This window comes from Vitis riparia, chromosome 7 (assembly GCF_004353265.1).
Source record: "Vitis riparia cultivar Riparia Gloire de Montpellier isolate 1030 chromosome 7, EGFV_Vit.rip_1.0, whole genome shotgun sequence".
In the NCBI taxonomy this organism is placed as follows: domain Eukaryota; kingdom Viridiplantae; phylum Streptophyta; class Magnoliopsida; order Vitales; family Vitaceae; genus Vitis; species Vitis riparia.
This window is the reverse complement of record NC_048437.1, coordinates 13,594,077-13,620,499: the sequence shown is the minus strand read 5'-3', so window position 1 is coordinate 13,620,499 and position 26,423 is coordinate 13,594,077. Positions and strand designations below refer to the sequence as shown.

At 33.2% G+C, this 26,423-nt stretch overlaps 1 protein-coding gene across 4 annotated transcripts; it reads right to left on the bottom strand.

The window, feature by feature from the left end:
- Positions 1 to 10: 10 nt before the first annotated feature.
- Positions 11 to 22,529, bottom strand: LOC117917437 (putative membrane-bound O-acyltransferase C24H6.01c). Of its 4 annotated transcripts, XM_034833724.1 has the most exons (20): positions 22,439 to 22,529; positions 18,224 to 18,451; positions 18,096 to 18,151; positions 16,916 to 17,097; positions 16,779 to 16,827; positions 16,548 to 16,651; positions 16,381 to 16,445; positions 11,459 to 11,529; positions 8,647 to 8,706; positions 8,416 to 8,529; positions 7,064 to 7,188; positions 6,922 to 6,973; positions 5,949 to 6,011; positions 5,657 to 5,766; positions 5,402 to 5,494; positions 5,206 to 5,287; positions 2,696 to 2,773; positions 660 to 735; positions 525 to 574; positions 11 to 447 (listed from the first exon to the last, which is right to left on the bottom strand). In XM_034833724.1, exons 2-20 carry the CDS (start codon positions 18,321 to 18,323, stop codon positions 400 to 402), a joined length of 1,578 nt encoding a protein of 525 aa, XP_034689615.1. In that variant the 5' UTR covers positions 18,324 to 18,451; positions 22,439 to 22,529; the 3' UTR covers positions 11 to 399. The 4 variants fall into 4 exon arrangements, 1 of the variants encoding a protein (XP_034689615.1); XR_004651693.1 differs by lacking the exons at positions 11 to 447; positions 525 to 574; positions 11,459 to 11,529 and adding exons at positions 1,428 to 1,918; positions 15,127 to 15,197 and having other exon boundaries at positions 693 to 735; XR_004651692.1 differs by lacking the exons at positions 11 to 447; positions 525 to 574 and adding an exon at positions 1,428 to 1,918 and having other exon boundaries at positions 694 to 735.
- Between the last annotated feature and the right edge of the window lie 3,894 nt (positions 22,530 to 26,423).

Genomic DNA, 26,423 nt, shown 5'->3' with positions numbered 1-26,423 from the left:
AGCATGCCAGTACACACTGGAAAACCATATATACACAAAACGCATATAAAACACATAATTTTGGAGTTAGTAAGCGTCTGATCCCAGTGTGGATATTCCAATTCCATATACAAGACATAATTTTGGAGAAGGGATGATTTTGCATGCCCTTCTACTTGAGAAACCCAACAACAATAGAGTAGACAGTATTGTGTCACTATATGGCACCTTCCTTATCTGCCTCAAAACTGAATATTAAGAAAGAAACACAGAAAGCAAGTATTAAAATGGAAGAACAGAACCTCTTGAACCTGTTAAGTTTAGAGGGTCTATTTGTTTTAGGAAAATCTCCCTAGTAGCCTCTATAAATCAGCAATATTGGCAAAATCGGACTTGGATTCCAAATTTGTAATCTTTAATTCAGTGCTGTTGCCTCCTTTTCTTGGCATCATCAATGTGGAACATAAGCTGTGAAATAACCAAGGCCCTCAATGTCAATAAACCCTAACCAGAGACCCAATGCTTGGATATGTCATATGATTTACCTTTGTTCCAACATAAAATGTTATAAACATGCCGCCCAGAATTGGAAGTCCTGTAAACATTCAAATTGCATCAACTTTGCATCTGCATGCATCTAAGAACATAAAAGAGGAATGGATAAGAAAGATGCCGCATACCTTCTTTCTGAAGGAACTGAGAAATAAACCAATTAATGCCTGATGGTCCAATGACGTATCCAACAAGATTGGCAACCTGTAGAACAAAAAATGAAAAAAAAAATTATAAGGTATATATGCTGATTCTGGAGGTATACTTCTTAGGGGACTCCCAGACTGAAAATACTCAAATTCAAGAATGCGTGCATTAATTCCTACTTGGGCCTGGGTTTTGGACTTCTCTTTCATTCCATTTTAGTTTTTTTTTTCGTGCTTTTGTTTTTGTTTTGAGTGGTAAACAGGAGGGTGGAACCTGGTATTTTGGAATTTTTGGAAGTCCATGGAAATTGAATCATTCAAATTTATATTGAAACATCACACTGTTCTTCCACTTAGTTTACTTGTTCTTTACCATTACATCAAAAAAGGTCAATCTAAGTTTCCAATTAATGATGACTCCATAACTTTGTTGTTCTCTATGTTCTTCAATTTTCTCCCTGTTTTGGTTCCAAGGGGTAAAAGCCCTCAAAACTAAAAAGACAACTATGAGGACAGCATGCACACTTGAGTATGGTCCTTAATGATCAACTACTCCCAAGGAGCAGTCCTTGAGGCTGAGATCTGCAAGCCAACTGATAGGTAGTTTTGGTCTCATTAGGTATGGACAACAGAGCAGTTCTGTTCTTTGTTAAGGAAGCCTGATGGCTAAAGTTGGGGACCTATGAGGATTGAACTCTGAGGGACATTTTCTAATGGGGCAATGCTGGAGATAAAGTTAGATGTACTCACCACCCCTTTTAAGTCTGCACTTCCATGAGTTAAAAGTGAAAATGCCACTATGACAGATCACTCCCAAAATCCAACAGCTCATTTCATCTCATTTTACCTCCAAAACATGAGGCCTGGATTACCAGGGAATCCTAATTCCATGTTCAGTTTCATGTGAGATAAAGAGGCCTGTATCGCCAGGGGATCCTTATTGTGGAGGAGAGAAGTTGGCAACAGGGTGACTTGTTTCTTGATGTTCAGAAGACCCCAATGAGCTTTCCAAAGGTGAGGTGCCATGGGATTCCTCTGCGACCCTTTGAGTTTTCAATTAAAACTGAGGTCAATCCAGGCAGTCGGATCAAGGAAAAACAAAAAAGAGGTCGACAATTGGAGGGAACATGGTTTGACCAAACTTCTTTTGCACATGTACAATAATGCAACATTGAAAGTGTCTTCCTCCACAAGGTAGCACTATATGAACCTACCATTCCAAGTGAGATTGAGAACCTCATCTGATTTCAAGGAAACAGTTATGTCAAAAAAGTCAAATGAACATTCTAAATATGCATTCAAATGTTGCTCATAATGCAATGGGAAGAAACAACAAGATATGTACTTTTTGGCAACACTATCCCAGCATAGTGGAAACAGCATTCAGATGAGGGCAGGTGGCAAGAAGATCTACCTCCCTTTACTTTATATTGGTATGAGTATCCAGTTCTGGTCTATGCATTTGCAAAGTAATGGCACAGACAATGTATTTCATTGCATTCAATCACTCAAAATGTTTCTTAATACCTAAGTGTCCAAGAACTACAAAGTAGAATATTGCAATTAACTTGCTAGCACATTTCAACTTCACCACTCAGAAAAGGCAAAAACAAGGTTTCTCCTTAATTTATGTTGAAAAAGGAAATAGTGTAGCTTGTTTATCTTAATTTGAATATATAAACTTCATCAAGCTCTTCTTTTTATTTTTATTTTTGATTTTTGATTTTTTACAAATGTCAAAATAGGTCTTTAACAATCCACCCTTTTGGTTCCACAGGTTAATCATAATTCTCAATAGTATAGATACTCAGTGATATTACTAGGAAACTAGAAATATGCCACCAACATAAGAAACATCAGGTCTTTTTTACCTTCCTCTCCACCCCCCCAACCTTTTTGATAGGAAACATAAATATCATAACATCATATGCTATGAAAGATTTCAAAGGAAATTAAATGCAGATAATTAATTCTAAGATAAAATTATTGCTCCTTAAACTATAAGAAAAAGGGCAAACCATGAGGCAAGTGATTGTGACAGAACCAGCAACTGCACTAAGTTCACGGAAAATAAATTCCCCAAAAGCACTCTCAGCCTGAAAAAAAAAAAAAAAAAAAAAAAAGATTAACTAAGAACTTTAATTTTGAACCACAGTGTTAGTTGAGGAGATGTAAAAAAGATTGAGAAACTAAAGACATGCTGTTTCAAACTTGTCATAGATAGTTAAATATCATGTCATAGCAACTTATCATAAAGGAAGCTGCATAAAACTATGCTAGGAAAACATTTAAAATGATCACTAGCAGCATGCGCCATGAACTATAAAACCCAAAAGAACACAAAAAAGCAAGGGAATACTCTCTCTCTCTAGTCATATATATTTTGGTGATAAAACCTTTAGTCAGAGGATCTCAAGGGCAAGGATGTGCATCTGAGTGGGGTATCAGTGGGTAGGTAAGTGTTGATGGGAGATTGGATGAAGGGGCTGGGTTAGCTGGAGAAAGGGCCCAAGCAGCCTATGGCTATGTTTGGTTCTTGTAAAATTTGAAGGAAAATACCAACGAAAGAAAATAGAGAGGAAAAGTAAAATGAAAAAAAAAAAAAAAAAAGTGAGGGGAAGTCAAAAAAAGATTTAAGGTCAATATATTATTTTTATATGCTACTTCAAACTCATTTCACAAATGTTAGCTCCTCTATATAAAGATTAAATAATTTGAAAATGCAAACATTTTTAATTAATTTTAATTATATTTTATTTTCTTTTGTATTTTTCATAATAAAATCTAATATAAAAAAATCATTTTCCTTAGCATTTTTTTTTTTGTTTACTTGATACTTTCCTTGAATCAAACATAGTGTAGTGGTTGATGTTATCCATTACTTATGTGAATCCTATGTAGATTATTATTATTATTATTATTATTATGACTAAAGCAAGAGGATGCCATAAACAAGAAAAGTTAGCAGGGTGCCCCAAAGTACACAGGAAGTATACAACAGGAATCTAAAGACGCCTCCAAAAAAACAGAGAGGCAAAAAACATCACCCCCCTCAATAAGAGTCGAACCAGTCAACAAAATCTACCATAAAAGGAAGACCAAAACATAAAAACAACTTAGACCAAGCTCATGGATATCAGAGAAAATAGTGTTTCAGCCCTTGTATAGAATGGTCCTCATTTTCAAATAATCCACTGTTTCTTTCCTTCCAGATTGTCTACAACAAGCATAAGGGAACAACCCGCCATGCCTTTTTTCACTTTTTACTCATGAAAGAGTCATGTCATCCTACTAGCGTCTCTCCGACTGTAGAGGGAAGCACCTAAGACATGCCAAACATGGAGAACAACAAATGCCAAAAACCCTAGTCTTAACACAATGAATAAGGATGTAATCAATGGATTCTTCCTTTAAATGACAAAAGAAAAATCTATTTGCCAAAGACCACTTTCTCTTCTTTAAATGATCCAAGGTTAAAACCCTTTCCCAATTAGCCTCCCAAGCAAAAAGGCCTACCTTCAATGGCACCCAAGAATTTCAAATAACACTTGTTGGAAAAGAAATTGTACTTCCCGACTCCAAAGTCGAGTATAGGGCTTTAACAAAAAACTTACCATTCTTCAACCCTATCCAAATCACCTTATTTTCCTCTTCCATGCACATCCTCCTCCCTTGCAATTTTGATATTAAGTGTTCCACAATTTCTACCTCCCAATCATTTAGAAGCCTAGTGAAGCGAGGGGCCCAACAACCCCCTTCATATTACAGTTTCGAAACATCCGCCACCCAAGCATCCTTTGACGTAGCAATAGATGGAGAAGGGAAGGTAGTACATAGTGGTTCATCACTACACCACTGGACCTTTCAAAATCTCACCCTCCGCCAATTACCAACTAAAAAAGCAACTCTACTAGCCAAAGATTCCAATCCTTTCTAATGGTTTCCATAACCCTACCCCATATCTTTCTCTCACTTTCCGAGAGTGCTGCCCTCCTTCTACCTTGTACTATCCATAACCCTACCCTATGTAGCTTATAGGTCTACATGACTACAAATTTAGGTAAACAACCTATTTAGCTCACTGATGCTTTTAGGCTCTTAAGCACAAGATCCTAAGTTGGTGGCATATCCTTACTTGTTTCCCTCCTTACCCACTTGATAAACGCATAATATGCTAATGAAAGCACACCCATGTCTCATAGAAGCCAATCCAATGCAAAAGGACATGGTCTAGGGTAAGAATTCGACTTGACTAACTTTGGTTTAGACTAAGTTAAGGTTGAAGCACAGGAGAGCATCAGGTTATTTGGGGATCAAGCTTCGTTGGCCACCAATGTACTCAACTCACACCAGGTACATCCCCAGTCACAACTATGTGGATTTAATTATAATATCGACATTCATTAGCTGCCAATTTATGGTGACAGAATTGGTTCAATCAGAACCTCATAAGCAAGATAAAATGTTTATGATCAGAGGGAAAATGAAGTAAATTAGAGTAAATAGCAACTCGGAAAATACACATCACCTGAAATGCATTTGCCAATGATTTCAGTATCATCTCTGGAACAAAGAATAAACACGTTAACCATGCCCATGAAAGAAGCTTCCTAAGGTCAAAACCAATACACTGTCAGATGAGGAGTAGGATTTAAAATTTTCATACTTCTTTTTCACTGTCAAGGAAAAAGTGACATTGGAAAAATTGAAAAAGCAAGTAGTACCACTCTAAGTCGTGCCATATAGCAACAAATGTGAATATAACCCATATATTTAGAAGCTTTCTCTGAGAGCCCCCAAGAGGAATGTACATGTACCTAAAAACAAATTTTGTAAGAATAAATAACTATAAACCCATATATTCAGAAGCTCTCTCAGAGCCCCCAAGAGGAATGTACATGTACTTAAAAACAAATTTTGTAAAAATAAAAATAACAGGAATACAAGAAATGCTAAAAGTGAAAAAGTAGAAAGCGTACCTGACAAGCCATTTGTTGAAGGAAGCATGCCAGTTCTTCCAGAAACTTTCCAAGTTGTAGCAATTATTGATACACCTTGGCATATTCTCAGGGGCCTCAATGCCACAAATCTACAATCACATAATTATAGAAGAAAAAAATTCTTCCCATGAGTGTTCAGACACCAATTCTAAAACTAAAAGTTTGTTACCACTGAAATTTCAGATAAATATGATCAAATAATAGTCCATCCACAACACAGATTTAATTAGAAACAAAATAAAAGAAAATTATACGCTTTCAATGAACATACCAGTGACCATAATCGAAAGTAGCGCCACATCAAAAAGAACTTTAGCCACATGAAGTTTAAAACCTGGAACAAAATAAGAATATACATAAGAGGAAATTCTTATTACAATGCCACAACTCAAATTTCAGATAAAGTAAGGTCTGCCAGGAGTTTCACCAAAAACTTCCAAAAATTAAGGCAGGAATTTCTCCAACTTGAAAGGAGTATCTGACACAGAATAGCATGGTTGCCAAGTTTTTGTAGAATTTGAGTGATTGATACCAATTCCTTAGACCCTTTGGCATTTTTACACATCCAGAGTTTTCATGTTGTGGATAGAAATTCCTCACATGTCTTTTGTAGATAGGTACTTACTACTTGGAAAGTTTTGCAGATTTTTATTCTAATCACCAATCATTTTGGAGTTCTCTATTCTTACATAAGTAGCAATCTTTCAACAGAAAAGGACATTTATGATCATTCACCAATTCATTGCTGCTTCTTCTACTGAAATAGGGTACAGTTTCATCCTCACTTCTATAATAAATGTGTCATGTCTAAGATACCTGTTTGCATAGTCTGTTAGATTACTAGAAATTTAACCTCAAAAGGCATCTTTTATGGAGACGTAGTTGTTAGCCATAAAATATGGTTCATTTAAAAGGAGAGGAATCCGAGGGTCTTTATATGGAATTAGAACTTCTAAAAGGACTGTAATAGACATATTACGATATAAATTCTTGAAACTTTTATACATTTATAGAGGTTTCATTTTCAGATTTGCAGAGCCCAAGGCTCTGTAATTTGTTCTTACTCATGGTTGTAACTCAATCTCCTTATATATTTCCTGCAAACAATTTGTCATATCTACCCTAAAGTAAATAGATACTCATCTCATTTATTCAACGATCTTAGTTCAACTAATGAAAATAAAACCAACACACTTAACATTTAATGAATGCAAACATGTAATATTTTAAAGATCACCTCTTACCCCATAACCAATGATGAAAACATCCATAGGAGACAACTGTTTCCACAAGCCACTGAACAGTGGAATAAAGAGATTCAATCACTGAACAATACATAAAAAATTCACATGCTATGGCATAGTATTGAGTTTATAACAGTCTTACCTGATTGCAAAGGCATTGTAATAAAACAGATGTGTCATTAGTTCCATTAAGAAAAGACTAAAGAGCCAGCGTAACCCGTACCAAGACACATCTCTCACTGAATAATTATTCTGAGGCATATCTAACTGCAAGAACAGCAGAGGTAAATTGATGAGGTTCCTCAGGATCATATTCATAAAGATTGAGACATTCAGCTTAAACATAAAATGCGTCTGTTAGTAATTGAGAATACTAGAGTTATTCCCTTTAATGTGGGAAAACCAAAACAAGACAGTACAGAGGAAAATGGGAGTAATTCACCACAGTTCAGAAGTAATTTGGACAATCTTAGCAAGTAGAGGAATATTGCTTGGGAGCAATTCAATTTAGAAATGCTCAGAGAATATTGGACTATATTTACTTTTCAATAATCGACTCTAGATCCCCAAGTCATTTGAAAAACGTTACCTGATGTTAAAGAAATTAAACATATTTTCTATAATAAGTTCTTAACATCATAAAATCAATGACAGACTCCAAAGGAAAAATTATAACAACCTACAGTTTGTTTAAACAATCATTTAAAGCAATAACTTGATTCCTATGATACCTGGATCCTTCAATTTCACCCAAAATACCCGTGTCAACATGACATGACATGGGTGTGGGTATAAGATCCTTGTTGGACACTCCTAGTTTACTTTGGGTGTAGCTGTTTTATTTTTTTCATTAATATCCTTTTATTCTTTCAACTTTCTTAGTAATAATTACATCAGAGAAAAAGAAGAGTTCGCTCAAAAGTGCATTTTTGTAAGAACATCTATGGATAAGAGGAAAAAAGGGAATTAGAGGGAAAAGATGGGAGCTTTTAAAAAGGATATCTTCACTTCGATTTTTCTTTATAATTCTGTATCCTAGCACCCATGCCCTATTTTTTTGATTTCGTTCAGCAGAGTACTTGTATCCTAAAATTTGGGTTGTGAAGGATCCAAAACCTAGACACATACCCGCAACCAACACTCATAACCAAACCCATGCAACATAGCTTGAATCATTCATGCTTGTTTCCCAGAAATGCAGGGATTCAGTAACATCTAATAGAAGACTATGAATTTGACCATCAAACTACAGCCATTGAAACAGTATAACTATTTTACTGGTTTAAAAATTAACAGATCTCTAACATCATTCTCTGGATTGTCGCCATTGAAACAGCAGGACTGGGCTCAGTGGTGGGTTGTGGAGAAGCTCCACACAGGGACAAGAATAATACCAAAACCTCTGCATGCAGACTATTATTGGCTATATGCTTCAAATGGAACATAATGATTCAAAAATGAAAAGGAAAAGAATTCCAAAAGAAATTCACAGACCTGTGAAGCAAAAGCATTGAAGCTGATAATTGGGCCAGCAATGTAAAGTGGTGCATACACCAAATAGCACAAGTATATGCTAAAGGAGAACTTGTCATTCTGGACACTTCTCTCCTGAGGAAGCATAAAAAATCTTCTTAAACAACTGATATTGCTCCTCACACATACTAGTTACAAGAAGGATACAGCAGCTAAAGCAATGCTCAAACTCATGCTTAAACAACAGCTAACCTGTAAATGTAAGTAACATGCTTTCCCTGCTTTACAAATATGGCAGCGTTGAATGTGCTTCTGCAATCACCAGAAAGGCAAAATATTAGCAACCTAGCATCTAAATAATAAATAATAAATCCCTAAACAATGGGAGGCATACATGCAACATAAATCAATAAAGAGATTAGCACTTGGATGAACTTAACCCCCAAAGGATTACAGGTGGAAAAATGTTTAAAAGACCAAATTACAGGCAAAGATCTATCAATTGATGCAAAATGTGGTCCTAGGATACATAATGCTAGAAATAAAATAACATAAGCTTGAAGTTAATAAGCATGCAAACCTCAACTCAAAAAAACAAAATAGTTCGCTATCAAGGAATAAAAGCATACTCTAATGACAGGATATAAGCTTCAAAGAGATTAGAAGCATAATCCACCAGACATTGGACACCAGAATCAATGTCAGCTTCCTAAAAATGGCTTGGTTACAAAATAGTCTGCTATCAAGGAATAGAAGCATACTCAAATGACAGGATATAAGTTTCAAAGAAATTAGAAGCATAATCCACCAGACATTGAACACCAAACTCAATGTCAGCTTCCTAAAAATGGCTTGGTCTGTGATTCATTTTAGAAAAGGGTAAACCTTACTTTCAGCCACAGAACAATCTAAACCAACTTAATCTAGCTGCATTGTAGTATGGGTTGTCATTTGCCTCTCTATCTAAATCTAGTTCCCTTATTTCCAAATAAATTAGCACATAAGCTAAAAAAAATAACAAAATATCATCTATATTTTCAAATTTTGGCAGTATACTACAAATTTAACAGAGAATATTTTTTTTCCCAAAAGACTACTAATAAACATTATAATATAATAATTTTTATCCTAACAGCCTTTTCCATGGACAGTTCTATCACATTTTGTTTTTGGGAAGGATAACTCATCCTTGTTTTTGTATGTTCTTGTGCAATTCAATGATATATGAATTATTTGTTTCTAATTTAGAAAAATAAAAGATAAATAATAGGATAAGATCAAACCCTTCATAAAATTATAAAAGGGATTACTTTTTCGCACTCTAGTTTGAATACTAGTTTGAACTTGGGTAGAACTAACTTTGAATTAGCAGCCTTGAAATGGGATTTCCCAAACGTCTTCAAAATATAGTAGCTACCAATTTTTAACAAGTTTAGAGGGCAAAATGTTGGGTTTTAAATATTAGGGGGGCAAAGTGTAAAACACACCAAAGGTTGAGGGGGTAAAATATATTTAACCCTATTTGTTCAATAATATTTAGACTTCAATAAGTGTAGTCAACTGAATTAAATTTTGCTAAAGTTTCATTCCAAAGTATCAAGTTTGTATTTTTCATGGGAAACAAACAAGCAAATCATTAATAGTGAGAAAAAGTACAGGAAAGATGAGCTAACATTCTGGCCAAGATAAAGAGAAAGAACAAACAAAAATGAAGTAAATACACCAAAAATGAAACCTACAAGATATCTTTTCAAAAATGTTCTGATATCGATATTTTCTCAACATTTACTCATATCCAAACAATTGGCATTTCCATTGATATTTGATCCTCAGGTTAGGATTTGGCCATGATTAATAACCTAGTGATGTCTGCGAAAATTTAATGAAGTCTCCCAATTAAAAAATTGCAAAATCTCTGAAGAGTACTTTTTCCTTTTTGGTAAGTATAAGATCAAAATACATTGAAATATCACAAGGGGCTATAACCCAAATACCAGTACAGTAAACAAGTTATACAGAAAAATGAAGCAGGCAATGAAAAGTAAAGGGAAAAATGGTGAAATGGCAGCACTATAAAAAACAAAAAATACACTGCCGTCATCCTCTACTCAATCTATCCACAAAATGTGAAGGAGAGTAGCTACAAGTTCAAGTATGCAAACAAATAAAGATAAAAGAAATATGTCCCTCAGTTTCAAACCAGGCAGTTCTCATCCTGAAATAGACTCCTTCATTTCCCTCCACCTGCACTCTCTTCGTTAACTTCCATCCTTTGTCATCTGCACTCTCTTTGTATCTCCAACTGTTAACTGTTCTCACAAAATCATCAGCCACATCCATTTGCCAATCTTGGAAATTCCTAAGGCACCTTGGATTCAAACACCCTTCTGTCTCTTATCAACATACCCACTTGCATTATCCTTTCCTACAATACTAAATAAGTCCAACTCTGAAAAGATTTTCTAATACTCACAAAGACACCACACAGTGCCATAGCCAACTCTATGGCAAATAAATTTTGAAATATCCTCCTATCCTCTCCTTAACCCTTTCCAGAGCCCCTTCCCATAGGAACTTCAACTTACTTTAATGCAAACCCTCCTCTCTTCCCATACTTACCTACTACCACTCCCTGCCAAAGGCTTTGCTATCACAGGAATGGGTTTCAGGCAAGGACACAAGATAAATTATGACTTATAGAAATAGAACACAACACATCAGAGGAAGGTTTAATCTTCTATGTGCAATTTGATATGTGGAAGCACAAAGATTATTTTAAAGGTATTAGCCAAAATGGCTCAGTTCTAAGGGAAATAGAAGCTATTAATCTAAAGATCTGGATGAAAATTGTTCTCTAGAAAGATTGTTGTGGATAAGTCAAAATTTCCGCCGCCAAAAGTCTATCTTAAAACATTTGCACTTAAAACATTTGCAGTGTCAGTTTCCTAACACACGAGGTACAGAAACTCAAAAACCAGCTGTTGTTTAATTTGGCCAGAATCTAAGCAATCCCTCAGATACACTCAAGACATTCAGAGCATGAAAGTCACAGCAAAATGAATACCTTCTGATCAAAATGAGAACCTTGATGAGCCCAATGGTAATCATATCCAAAGCTTATCATGCGCAAAATAACTGTCATGTAAAATAAACCAGAAACCAAACATGAAAATTTTACAAGTTGAAATTTTAACGTCATGCTTCCATCTCAAAGACAATAATTCTATTTTCCAGAAACTTTGAGCGTGAATCAGCTACAAGCACAGTTCTTTTGGCAAAAACATTGATGAAAGTCCAAAGCCATAAACCTTATTACTAGTAAATTGTATTTCATATTGTCAAATCTGATAAGAATCATGATTCAGGGTCTAAAATCTATAAGGATTTTCAACAAATTCAGTCTTTCTAACATACTGTCATAGAGTTTCTTGCTGCTCCACTGCCCATCTAAATGAGGAGATCATTTCCTTGTTCAGCAGCTATCTCTGCTTCTTTCCTTATTTTTTAACAAATTATGTGGCTTAGCATTTTAAGCAATAGGTACTAGATAAACATCCTAATAATCAAAATTGCAGCCATGAAGATGCTATTTAGTTTTGACTAGCAAATATCTGATAATGCAGGATAGCTATTCAGAATTTCAGACACATTCAACCCATCCAGAAGGCAAACATATTACCTAGAAGCACAAATGTGTGCAGAAAACGTCATTATTTATCAATATTCTAGCTTTAGAGAATGAGCAAAATTGTTAATCAATAACATCCTCATCCAAGGAATAAAATCTCAATATCTAATACATGTATTCAACCCCATGATCAAAACGATCCTTGATCTTAGTATTGGTCTAGGTTACAACCATTTGATGAAAAAATTTGAAATAAAATGAAAAATTGCTCTCACGTTTCAATAGACAAAGCCATGTAACTAAAAATAAGTATATATGAACTTAACAAAATAATGAGATCAACACAAAATTATAACAGGAAAAGGGGGCCATGCATCAATGTGAAGCATATCAATTGAAGTGACAACTTTGTTACTATAAATGGATAAGAACTTTTTACATTTTTTTATCAAACTCCCATTGTTCACAAAGAAATCTAGCCACAAAAGTACATTCATTGAACTCCAGAAATAAATGAAGTAAAATTTGAAAATAACACAATGTTGTTACTTTATTCACTAACTCTCAATCAAAATCTAAGTACAAGAATGGCTAAATTCCTAATACTCTAACTCTTACAATGTTAATATTACCTCCGGAGAAGATTGATTGGCTTGTGCACCCAAAAAAGATGGCTGATATACTTTGAGATACTGGGCCTCTAGTACTAATAACCTTAGCGGACTTAATGACAGAAGGATGAAACTTGGGAAGCAAATCCCAACAAGTTTCTGTAATATTCTTGAGGCACAGGTGAGGGAGACTTTTGGCATGAGTATGAGGAAAGATATTAGAAAAGGTTGGGAAGATTTCTGCTATAGGATAGCTATTTGGGTCAAAAATGGTAGATGGACAAAATTTTGGTGGGGAGAATCAGTTGAAAGAAGCATTTCCTTGGTTGTTCAAACAAGCTTCTTCTAAGAATGCTACAGTTGCTGATTTTGGCAAAGGAGGAAATGGAGGCCAAGGATTGCCGCAATTCAAAATTCCCTTCCAAGATTGGGAAGTGGAGGGTGTGACCCAATTGCTGGAGCTTATTTATTTAGTGAGAATGCAAGATAAGGGAGAAGACATCTCAGTATGGAATGAGGATAGAAAACGAAGTTTTAGTGTGAAACCATATTATAGTTCCTTGTGCTCTAAAACTAGAGAGGATTTCCCAACCAAAGAAATTTAGGACTCTCAAGCTCCCTTGACAATGCTTTTTTTTCACTTGGGAAGCAATATCAAGGGACAATCTTAACCGTAGAAATGTTAATGAAGAGGGAGTGGATGACATTCAATAGATGTAGTTTGTGCAAAGCAAGTAAAAAGTCAACTAACCACATTTTGATTCATTGTGAAAGGACAAGGGAGTCATGGACATTTCTTTTAGCAATCTTCAGCCTGAAATGGGTGTTTCCAGCTATAATAAAAAATCTCCTCCTCGAGTGGAAGTTTAGACGCTATGTCTGGCAAATGGATCCCCTATGTCTATTATGGTGCATATAGAAAGAGCAGAACCGCAGAATTTTTAATGGGGAAGAGCTTTCAAATCAAAGATTAAAGAACTTCATTAAATCGCTTTTGGAATGGTCCCATGTTTCATTGAAAATGGGAAATTTTTTAATGATGGAATTCTTAAATAGTCTTAACAGTGGATAGTTTGGGTTTTTTAAGATTATTTTTTTGTAGATGCCTTTTGGTATTTTTTGTTCTATTTTTTTTTGTGTATACTGCCTATATACATAGGCATACCCCTCTTCCCTAGACATTCTTTATTCACAGATGTATATATATATATATATATATATATATATATATATATATATATATATATATATATATATATATATATTGAGGCAACTACAATTATCATATTGCATCCTGTGTACTGTTATACCCATTAGATGCTGTCACATGTTCTTTCCTACAACAACAACCATTTCTTCTACCACTACTACCATCTCAACCTCCTTTGCTAGTATAGGTGCGCTATAAAGACCTCAAGGGGAAGGATGAGACACTAACAGTTTCTTTACAATTTTCCTCCCTCAAATATTGCAATAAGTCCATTGAAATATAAAAGGAGGATCTTTCCCAAGAATAAGAATCTGAGGGCATCCATATTCTGGATATTGGGACTACAAACTCAAAGATATGAGCCTACTCAATGATCTTTCTGCAGCCTTTTGCACTGGGTAGGACAAAGTTTCTTGACAATTTCCCTATTTCAAATTTTGCAATAAGTCCATTGAAATAAAAGAAGGATCTTACCCAAGAATAAGAATCTGAGGGCATCCATATTCTGGATATCAGGACTACAAAATCAAAGATATGAGCCTACTCAATGATCTTTCTGCAGCCTTTAGCACTGGTTAGGACAAAAAGAGGAAATCAAGCCACTGGGAGGTGACCTAACTCCTCCAGCAATAATTCTATCTGAGTAAATGAGGTGATGTATTATCACATTTTCCACATTGATTGATATTCTGAGTCTCTGACAAAGCAAGAATCATTCAAGCTATGTTCCCCATTTGGGAACAAGTATCAGTGATGGCATCCCAAATCTCCCAAGCAGCCTGCAGTCCTTAGAAGGTGAAAGGTACTTCTACTTTCTGGATGAATATGGAAATGCAACCAAGATATTTTCTTGTTACAGAAGCCTACAACCTTAACATCATTTTTTCTTAACAGATAGGGATTTCAGGAAAAAGAGGCATTATGAATTATCACCTGAAGCCACAAAAATAACAGGATTGGTGAAAGACTCTAATCTTCCATCTAAAACTTTCAACCGAATGTGATTTTTGGAAAGCACAAAAGGATTATGCAAGAGGTGTTGGTTCGAAACAGATTGGTTTTACAAGAAAACATAAAACTATCATTCTGGGGATTTGGATGGAAATTGTCCTTTAGAAACATTGAAATTGGTAAAATGAACCTGCCTTTATCAGAAGCTTAAGATGTTGGAAATCCAGTTTACTAATAAAAAGGTTTTAAAAATTTAGTGGGGGTAGAGAGCAACCAATCCCTAAAAATACTTATAGATGTTTAGAAAAAGAAAGTCACAGAAAAAAGAATATCTTCTGATCAAAATGAGAATCTTGATGTGCCCAATGGAAATCATATCCAAATCTTATCATGCGCAAAATAACTGTCATACAAAATAAACCTGAAACCGGACTTGGAAAAACAACCATATAGAGAAATAATATTTTCCGTTCTCTCAATTTACAATTTGGAAATCTTTAGCAAAATGTTTCCATTTGAATAGCAGAAGTTCTCCACAAATCTTAAGTAAAAATCAGCTAGAAGTAGTGTTCTTCTGATAAACCAGGAATGCATTTTGATGGAAGTAAAAAAATCATAAATTCTTTAGCAATAAGACAAAGCAATGCATATAGTAGATTTCATTGGAATCATGATTCAGAGTACAAAATCTATCCTCAGGTATTTTTTTCCGTTTCTGTTTAAAACAGATTCAATCATGCTAATACACTTTCATTCAGTTTCTTGCTGCTCTACTGCATCTCTAGCCTGAGGGGAAACTTTCTTTGTTCATCAGCTACCTGTGTCTCTTTCTTTCTTTTTAACGAAATATTTCTCTTACCACTTAAAGAAAAATAAGCTTGTCACATCCTAGGTAACAGTTAAATATCAAATAGTTCATGAAGATAGCAACAAAGATACTCTTGAGTATTACCAGCAAATATTAGATAAATGAAAATCAAGTTATCACTGCAAACATGTGAACACTCATTAGAATGAGTCAAAGCACCCAGAAGGCCGACATATAACAATGGAGCACAATCATATTAACATAACATCATGATTCATCAATCTTCTAATCTTAGACAATGAATTCAACACTCAACAACTGCAGAAGGTCAAACATGGCACAATCTAGTCAACATAACATGAATTCTTTTATGCAATTCAAATCCATCTAGTGCCATCTTTTATTAAGTTCCGGGAAATTTTCTAGGATCCAGAGTCATAAGGAGAGGTTATACTTTGAGATTGTTACCTAATCTCTACCTATAACTTGCCACTTCTGTACGCTTGAGACAGTGTGAAAGATTAGACACCAAACACAACACATGTGGAGTTACTAGTAATAATAATAATAATAATAATAATGAAGGCTGTTGAGCCTTTTCATTACTCGCATTTTGAAGTTACATCATACATATAATTTCTTCTTTAAAAAGAAAAATAAAATAAAATAAAAATAAGAAGAGAGACTGATATAACTTCATCTGTGCATGTGGTGGATAAAGCATTATGAAAATTATACGAACTAGAATCCCAACAAATAAAAGAGGGAAAGGAAATACCAAAGTTGAAACAAATATGCCATCTAAAGGTACCCCGGAAGTTGTCCAAATAAGCCCAATGTTGCCTATGCAAAATAAGCAATTACAATCGTAAATGAGTAGGCATGGGTTGAACATCTGACTACTCAAAGCAACCAATAATTTATATCCTAGCTTAGAGAGCTCACCCAAAAGTGGAGAATGAATATCCTTCATGAATACGATTATATATAAGAAAAAATAAGTTGAAAGTCCAAAGTGCTGATGAGAAGTACTTTGTTCGTGCAAATATCTGCAGAAACATAAGTCTAGTAAATTAATGTAAGGGAATTGCAAAATAACAACATCAACAATGATATATAACAACAACAACAACGATAAAGAAACAGTGACACATCCAAAACTTTCATGAGACCCACCTTTACGAGAAGAAAATTAGCTGAAGCAATTGATAGGACAAATATGATGCTACCAAAAAGGGGAAAAAAAAGCATTAAGTTAAAAAAAAAAAAAAGCCCATAAAGGAATTCAACGAACACAGGAATAGATCAAATACCAGGCTCCATGTAGATATGCTAGGTAAATCAAAGATATCAAAAGCCAAACTACTGCCATTCCCTTTGCTTTTAATTGACAACATGCCCTCAACATATTGGCCACAAATGCAAAAATTCCAAAAACAACAGTAAGAATATGCAAGTTCCCCCGAAAGTTTCTCCATTGAGCATCAGAGACATCCTACAGACAAAAAGGCTACTTTAATCTTACCATTAATAGTGTAAATACTGTCATGGCACTGAATTAGAATAAATTAACACTCATATGAGGCCCCATTTAGAATTTAAAATTTTATGGGCCTTTCAGTAATTATTTTCTCTTTTCTAGAACAGAAAAATGAAAATGAGACTAAAAATATTTGATACAACAATTTCAAGAAAAATTCTCAAAAAAAAAAAAAAAAGAAAAAAACCTTAGAATATAAGGTCTTGTTTGGCAACAATTTTCAAAAACTGTTTTTCATTCTTCCAAAAAAAAAAAGAAAAAAGGAAAACATGTCTGGTAATCAGAAAACTGTTTTTGTTTTTTGTTCTTAAAAATGGAAAATAGATTGTTTTCAAATAATATTTTTTAATTGCTTTCAATTGTTTTCACTTATTTTCTTAAGACTGTTTTAAAAAATAATTATACAAACATAGAGAATTATTAAAAATAAAGCAATAGATATAAAAAAAATATTTCTAAAACATTAAAAACAAGTTAAAAACATTTTAGGTTTTCAAATAGACTTTTATTCTACAAAACATTAGAGAACAGTTTTTTAAAATTGTTTTTCAAAACTGTTTTAAAAAACAGTTACCAAATAGACCCTAAGTCATTTTTATTTTTAAAATTTATAGGCTCTAAAATTTGAGTCATTTGTGAAAAAATTTCCTCAAAACCAGTTATTTTGCCAAAGGATTTTCTGAAAATGAGTCGTTTTGATCATATTTCCAGAAAATGGATCAACTTTTGGTGACTTTTCCTGAAAATGGGTCCTTTTGCAAACATGCAAAAACGCAATCAAAACAGAAATTGAAACACAAAACTGAAAGTGGTTCAAACACAACCCCTTTGGAAGACGATTTTTTACCATCAAAACTACAAACCAAACAACCTAGTTCCCAAAAAAATAAATAAAATAAAACAAAATAAAATAAATCCCAATAGACAAATAAATTAAGGCAAAGACAACATACATTGAGCTGATCAGGAACCCACCCAGGACGCAAACCAAAGACCTTGTGAGAATAATCTGCAAAACAACATATAAATATAAGAAATTGTAATTGAAAAGTGAAGATTTAGAAGTCAGCCCAGAAAGTACCATGAGAAATTTGAAGGGAGCGCCGAATGATGATAATGTAGAAAAGGAGAGCATAGAGAATCAGAAATGTGAGTTCTCGTTTCTTCCAACAACTCTTCATGGCTTTTGCCCTTTTCTATACAATAAAAAGCTGTGAGTATGATGATGGATTTGGGTCAGTTTGATTTTTCAGTGGAAATCCTGGGAATGTCTTGTAGCAAAATCTGAACCCCTCTTCCTCAGGAATTGCTAGAAGGAAAAGAAGAAATAATTTTAAAAAAAAAAATAGTAATAAATAAATAAAATTCAAGATGAAAATGTTAAAACTTTTATTTTTGTATATATAAATATTAAAAATTGGGATTTTTAGAAATATTCAAATAAAATAAGAAGGATGAATAATCCTTCAGAAAGAAGAGCAACCTCAAAACAAAACATGGATAAAGAGAAATAAGCTGTCTAAACAAAAGCTACAAACTTGAGAAGGAAGAAATACCCTACAAAAGACTCTAATCAACTTTGCACAATCACAAATCTAATTTCCACGGCCTGCAATTCCCATAAGATACCCATGTTATCACCAAAACCAATACCATGAGGTTGTTGAGGCCCAAATCTGCTTGCAATGCATAGGCCTTCTCCAAAAGCAAGGATCTCAGCTTCAATGACCAATCCCACCCTAGCAAGTTTGGAAGATGCTCTACTCATATGTGCTCTATGTTATCTAAAAACACCACCAATCCTAGTTGTCATGCATTGCCTACTTATGCTCATCAAGAAATTCACAATATGCTTCCCCATACTAGGTCACTCATATCATCAATTTCTAGGTTGCTAAAAATTGAAAATATGCTGCATGGTTTTCTTTTCCTTTTTGGATAGGAAACAAGCAAACTGCAAGGTTGTTTCCATGGTTCAAATGTGTCTAAATTTCCTGCAATTTGGTAAAGAAATCCCCAAGCTTGTCCATCTTGATTTCAAATAATCAATAATCATAATCCCGTTCATCACCATGTCACTAACAAACAATCCACCTTTCACTGAACACCACATGGTATCACAAAAAATCCACACAAAAGTATTTGGAACATGCACATGCTCATGCGTAAGCAATACCATCATTCTCAGTCTGTGCCAAGCTTTTGTGTCAAGATCTCCTATTCATTTTAGTTTTTAATAAAGAACTGCAACTCCTAGAAGAAAACCTTCAATATGACTGGTTACAACTTATAAGATCATCAACAAAAGAAAGACCCGCGATTCTCCATATGTGATTCTCCAGTAAATTGGTTACTTACTAATCCTTCAGGCAGGGGAAGGAATATGCCCAAATGTCGCTCCATAGATGCAATCCATTGAATTGCCTGCTATCTAGAGGGAGATACTCTGTCACTCAACTGGAAATAATGGGCTGAAAACTCTGGATATGATTTCCCTTCAAAATTTATATGATTTCTCAATAAATTTATATGATTTCTCAATAAAAGGGGGAAGGTGAAGGATAAAATGCCCCCCACCCAAAACATTAGTCTTCCATTTTATACAATTAGCCTTTATTCTAAGAGGAGCCTCAGGACCAAGCAGCCACTTTGAGAGGCCAGCATTTTGGATCAAAATAGTGCAGTTCAAGCACAGCAGAACAAACACAGATAACAGAGCCCCAGGAATCAGCAAGCCATCCTCCAATCCCATCAAATCCTCAAAGCTCTGCTGAGACCAGAACAAGCTCTACTGAGAATTGCTTATAAACATGCAGTCCTCCAGCCAATTAGGATTCTCAGCAGCAAAAAAGGTGCTCCCAACCAATAGAGCTCACTACTTGCCACTAACCCTACCAATTTCTACCCTATTCTCCATCCTTCTGGCCCGAAAAGTCATTTCTCTGCCCAGGGATAAAATACGTGTGCACATGCAGATATGATAAATTTATAATTTACAAACAACTTCTATTTCGAGTTCTATTTATAGCAAGAATAGAAGTAACAAGAAAACAAAAATTGAATCTTCAATAAAATCAAGTAGACAGATGAACTTTAGAAAATATATAAGATGATACAAACATGCATTCAAGGCAATTTAACATTCTCTCACAGAAAAATTAAAGATATTTAAAAAAGGCACCAATCAATGAAACCTAACATTAAAAGAAAACCTTAATCACCTTATCGATTGATAAAAAATAATGTGATAAAGGAAATATAACCAAGGCAGTATGCATTGGAGAGATATAGAGGGAGAGGGGAGGGAGAGAGGGGGAGACAGACGGAGCAAGAAGATTGGTAACTTCTCTTTGAGCTCTCAGTTGTGCATCAGGGTGGCTCTTATTGGTTTCCTATTTCTGATTACACTAATATATATGCACATATGTGGGCATCTGTATCCACATGCAAGTGTGTGAGCACGGAATTGTGTGAGAATGCATCGTGTGCGCACACACTTAACCCAATAATGGAAGAAGATTAATTTGACATTTCAATTTAAAACCTGATAGTAAGGTAAATTAGTAAATCTAAAAAGGCAAGGAATTGGTTAGAAAACACCTCTTAACACTAACCACACAAAATCTCCAAGCCCACTATCCAAAGTTCTAACATTTTCTTATAGGTGAATTGGAGATATATTATTAAAAAGACAAAAAAGCATCAGTTAATGAAACCTAATATTAAAAGAAAACCCTAATCACATTGTTGGTTGATTAAAAATGACCTCATAAAGGAAAAGATAACCAAGCGAATATGCGTTGGAGAGAGATAGAGAAAGAGGAGGAGAGACAGGGAGAGGGAGAGGGAGAGAGGGAATGACAGAATTGGGTGCTTCTCTTTCAGCTCTTAGCCATGCAATAAGGAAGCTCTTATTCATTTCCTATTTCTAATTAAACTATATATAGATATGTATGTGTACATGTACATGTGGCCAAGTACACACTTGCATTGTGTGCATTCATGTACACACACCTAACCCAATAGTGGAACTTTTCTAAGGGTAATGGAAAAGGTAAAGAGATACCAAGGATGTTCCTATGATAATCAATTGCCCAAAGAAGGCTAACTTGATGTTTTAACTTAAAACCTCATTAGGGGATAAATTAGTGAATCTAAAAATAGATGAGATTGCTTAGAAAAAGCTTCTTAATGCAAACTATAGAAAATCTCAACACACACACATACACACACATATATATACACTATATAAAAGTATGAAGAGTTTGTAGATGTTTCTTTTCCCTAAATACCTTATTATATCACTTACTTCCCCTCATTGCTCAAATCTTTAATATTTGATCGTAACAATCATAATAAATTCACCTCTCTATTATTTATTAGTTACAATTGATAAAATTAAATCCATTTTGCTTTTTTGCACTTTGAAGTTCTTCCTTGTCTTTTTTGAAGATAAGAGTATTTACATTGGGATTCATTGGCAAAGTAGTGGGTACCATTTATGTTTCCATGGTAAAATCAGTGAGCATTAATTCAAGACAAATCCTTTTTTATATATAATTGTACAAGATGATGTTCCCACATAGTTAATTTTATAAAAATTCTAGCTTCAGCTGAAGTCCAAAATGAAATCCAATTCAAAATTTTTATCAATGACAAATTAATAGTTCCAAGAAAATAGAGGGAAAAAAAGTAATAAAATTTTTCAGTTGTACCTTATATCTCATCTTTTGCTTCCAAAAAAACATCCGATTCTATGTAAAGAGACATTTTTCTGTACTCTGGAAGGAAAATTTTACAATTCAAAATTTTAATTACTTCTCATATTTTCCCCGCACATAAACTAAATCTAACTTCATACAAGAAAACATTCTCAAATGGCAAAGACGGTCAGTCTAACAAAAATTTCGTTGTAATACAAACTTGGTTCCACAGGTTTCCAAAGAGAAACTTTAGAATTCAAAACTTCCAGCAATAGCATTCCCGATTTATAAAGCGTTCAGAGTGAAATCCAAGCCCGCTGTTTGGTCACCAAGAAAATGAAGAAAGCTAAAAGAAAACTAAATCTTGATACCCATGTTATCTCTCACACTTTGTTCGAGGCCAAAAATCCAAAACAAACAAACCAAAGAGTCGTATGAATTATAGATAAAGTTCCATTTTCTGTATTCTGGAGCCCCTAGATTGTGAAATTTTACATTCAAAATTTTGTTTCATTTTCTCATTGTTTTCTCAGCATCCAAACGATTGTATGTAAACTAATTCATTGAATTGGGAGTAGAGATTGGAGCAGCACCTTGATCTCAGAATCGATTGACGTGCTGCGTTTGGAGAAGAAATGTTTGAATGATTTTGCGTAGATCGGGCCCCTGGTCCTGCTACCAAACTGCAAACCTTGAATCTGTCTCTGCAACGTGGGCTTACAATCAGTCCAGCTGATAATGGCCTGGACCTGGACCTGGACCGGGCCATTTCGAACTATCGTTGGGAATGCAAGTTGGGTGGGCTGGGCAGGTTTGGGCAATGATCTTCAATACTCGGGTTGAATTGGGTTAGATTTTTTCAACCCACGCTTAATTTGGGTTGGGTTCAGGCTAATGTTCGAACAACCCAAGCCTAGCTTGAGCCTAACCTCTCCTATATAATAATATTCATCTTCTTTTTCTATTTTTAAGAAAAATATCATATTATATTGTATTATATGTTTTTCATTATTTTTAAGAAAATTATAAATTTATATTTATTTTTTTATATTCATATAAATACATTAAAATAATATCATAAATAAATTTTGAATTATACAACTCGAATTTAATCCGATCAACCTAAGTTTAACTTAAACAACCTGAAATCAACCTGAGTTTTATAAAATGAGATTGGGTTGGAGTTGGGTTAAGTACCTCATGTTAGAGTTTGGGTTAATTATTTTTTAATTCGAGTTGAGCTAGGGTTAGTCATCAACCTAACTGATCGGCCCAAATTGCAGCCCTAACTATTGTACATCATTTCCAATGCATGTCACAAACCTCTTGATCAAATGTTGCAAATTGGATTGTATAACCTCAGGAAAAACTAAGTCAACTTGGTAAATGAGTTTTAGGTTTCACAAGTTTGGCAAATAATAACTATTTTTTTTCCAAATTTATACCTCTTATATTCATTATAATTAAGTATACCCCAATGGATTGTTATTACTCAAATTTATATTATTTTATTTATAGTATAGTAGACATCAAAAGTTTAGTGGATTAAATTACCACTAAATTGATCATAAAAATTTATCACTTTTCGTTTAGTAAAATTTGGGATTGATAAGTAATAAATCTTACACATTGAACATATGATATACAGTTTAAAAGATGACACGTGATGAAATTTGGAAAGTTACAAAATCAAGTCTTGTGAAATCAAACAAAATTAAATAATTAAAGTCAAAAGAAAATTTGTCATGTTGGAAAATTTCATAAACGAAGGAATTAAATTTTTTAATTAAAGTTAAAAGAGAATTAAAAATAAATATTTTCTTGTTGGCAAATTTTTTAAATAAAAAGAGATAAATTGTTAAAATTAAGAAACCAAATTCTTTGAATTCAACAATCAAATTTAGAGTCTGATTGATAGTAATTTTAGAAAGTACTTCTAATACTTAAAAAATTTTATCATTCAAGTGTTAGAAAAATTAAATATTAAAAATATTTTCTAAAATCAATACTAAATGCACTCTTAAATCCCATTTTGCAAGTGATTCTAGAAAGCGTTTTTAATATTTCTAGTACTTGAAAATTTTTATCATTCAAGTGTTAGAAATATTAAAAACACTTTCTAGAACCACTCTCTAACGTACTTTTAGTTCTCCAACTTCACCTATATATAATGATGACTTTTTTCGCTAAAAATGATTTAAAAAAAAAAAAAAAAAAAAAAAAACCTTCATAGAGAAAAAGGTTTTACAAAGAGAAAAATATTTCATAAGATATCCCTACAAGTCCAAAAAATCACAAAAGCACTACACACGTGTTTTTCAACATTCAACGAAAATCATTCAAGAACAAGTCACTCTTGATAAATTTCCTAAATAAAGGAAAAAAGTCTCCTAAATGAAGTCAAAAGAGATAAATACTCTCTTGTTGATCAATTTTTTAAATGAAAAAGATAAGCTACTCAAAGTGAAAAACCAGATTCTTTGAATTAAATAATCAAATCCTAAGAATTCTAAAATTAAATTCTCTAACTTCATTTATAAATAATATGACTTCCTTTAATGGAGAGGATTAGGAAAACAACAACTTCCTATAAAAAAAAAAGTAGAAGTATTATATATACATTCTTCATCATTCAACAAATTCATTTGGAAACTAGTCATTCTAAACCTTCAATCGATCTTCAACCCCAAAAAAACACTTTTATGTCCTTTAAATTGTAATGAAAATGACTAAATCGAAGGAAATAAAAAATATTATCACAAGGATTGTACCATATGATTATTTTAATAATAAAAAAAATTGTTTACATATTTTTCCTATAATTTTGTTTATTTTGCTAAATTTTCCAAAATTTGTGCCTACAAGTTTCAGGCTATTCTAGATATTTTACCCATATTTAATACATTTTTACTAAAAAAGAAATATTATTTAATTACATTCATCTCATTTCAAAATCGTATCTAATTTATATCATTTTATTTAAAAAACCAAAATCTTCATTTTTACATCTTTAAATTATATTTTTGTAAATATATAAAAAAAATACTTTTATAATTTTACATTTATATTATAATAAGATTTAATTTATTATGTATTAGTCCTTTCATTTTTATTCCAATAATTCAAATTTAATTTTTTATTGATTTAATAATTCAAATTTTAAACTAACCCCATCATGTTAAAGTAATTGTTTTAGTTTAATAATTATAGTTTTAAATATTAATATAAATATATAAAAATTATTTTGATAATAATTATAAAATTATTATTTTTGTGTTAATTCTTGTACTAAGACCATCACTCTAAATGCATAAAGTATTATAAAATATTCTATTTATGTCATTAATTCTACTTCTCTTTATTTTGATTTTAACTATTAAAATAAAAAATTTCATTAGTACAATTTTTTCATCTTCCTGAATTTCATTTGACGTGAATAGAACACTTAAAATGCTAAGACCGCCGTTTTTGCGGTTTTAGATTTCTTTTCTTTTTCTTTTTACATATTATTGCAATCCTCTATTACTATTACTTAAAGTAATACCCATTTCTACGTCTTCTTTTCTTCTTTTATGTTTACACTTTCCTATTCATTGTAATGAGTATTTTTTTTCTCCTTTCTTTTTTTTTGAATTTTTCTTTTTACATTTGTTATTGATATGAGAGATTTTTGTGTTTTGAAGTAGTAAGGGTTTTTTTTTTTCTAGTGTTTACCCTTTACGAAGGACTATTTCTCCAGTTTGATTCCTCTTTCTTTTTTTTTGAAATTTTTTTTAGATTTGTCGTTGATATAAGAGAGATTTTTGTGATTTGAAGTGTTAATCCTTAAAAACAAACAAAAACAAATTGTGGGTTGTTATTCTTGCTTTTTGGGTGAAGAAAAATGGTACATCGACAAGTTTTGTTGAGAAAAGTAAGGAGAATTTGTTGTCTAGGAAATGTGGATATCAGAGTTTGGGCTAAATATCAGAGATGAAAGCAAGGTTGCGGCAAGACTAGGACAAGTGGTATAATGGCAACAATTTGCCTTGTGGTCATCCTAAGAATTATTCAACCTTTCATTTTATTATATTTACCATTGTCCAACCTATAATAGGAAAGTAATGGCACTTTAGTAGATATTAAAAAAAACAAAAATAAAAAACTTACAACAAAACCACATTCCAACTTTTATAGTATAAAGATATTCCTTGCACAAGGTATGATAAGTATTTATTCTTCAATTTTTATTTTTTTTTGTTAGTGTGGAGAGATAACTATGGTTTCTAAAGTAAGTTTTGGTCCCATGACTTGGAGTAGAGTAAAAGCTATTTCATTTCCTAAGACAATTATGGTTTTTGAAGCAACTTCTCTCAACAATACAAGATTCTCCTTATAACTCTTGAGGGCAAAGAAAAACATGGTTGAACAAGATGAATCACACCTAGCAAAGTCTCAGGAGGCAACTCTAAAGCTTTCTTATGTTAGAAAAGACAATGAGTCTAGCAGTTGATCTACACCAGCATGTCCACATAAAACTTTAAATAGTTCATCATGTTACTTCTTTTGATTCCAACATGTTTGTCATGAAGGCAAATT

What these genes read in the sequence shown, in the direction of transcription:
- LOC117917437 (XM_034833724.1), bottom strand. Translation starts at nt 18,323, where the DNA reads ATGAAGAGTTGTTGGAAGAAACGAGAACTCACATTTCTGATTCTCTAT. An exon ending in TCAATGCTTTTGCTTCACAG is followed by an intron (nt 7,189 to 8,415) that starts GTCTGTGAATTT and finishes CTGTTCTTGCAG; the next exon opens with TTAGATATGCCTCAGAATAA. An exon ending in TCACAATCACTTGCCTCATG is followed by an intron (nt 736 to 2,695) that starts GTTTGCCCTTTT and finishes TTTGTTCTACAG; the next exon opens with GTTGCCAATCTTGTTGGATA.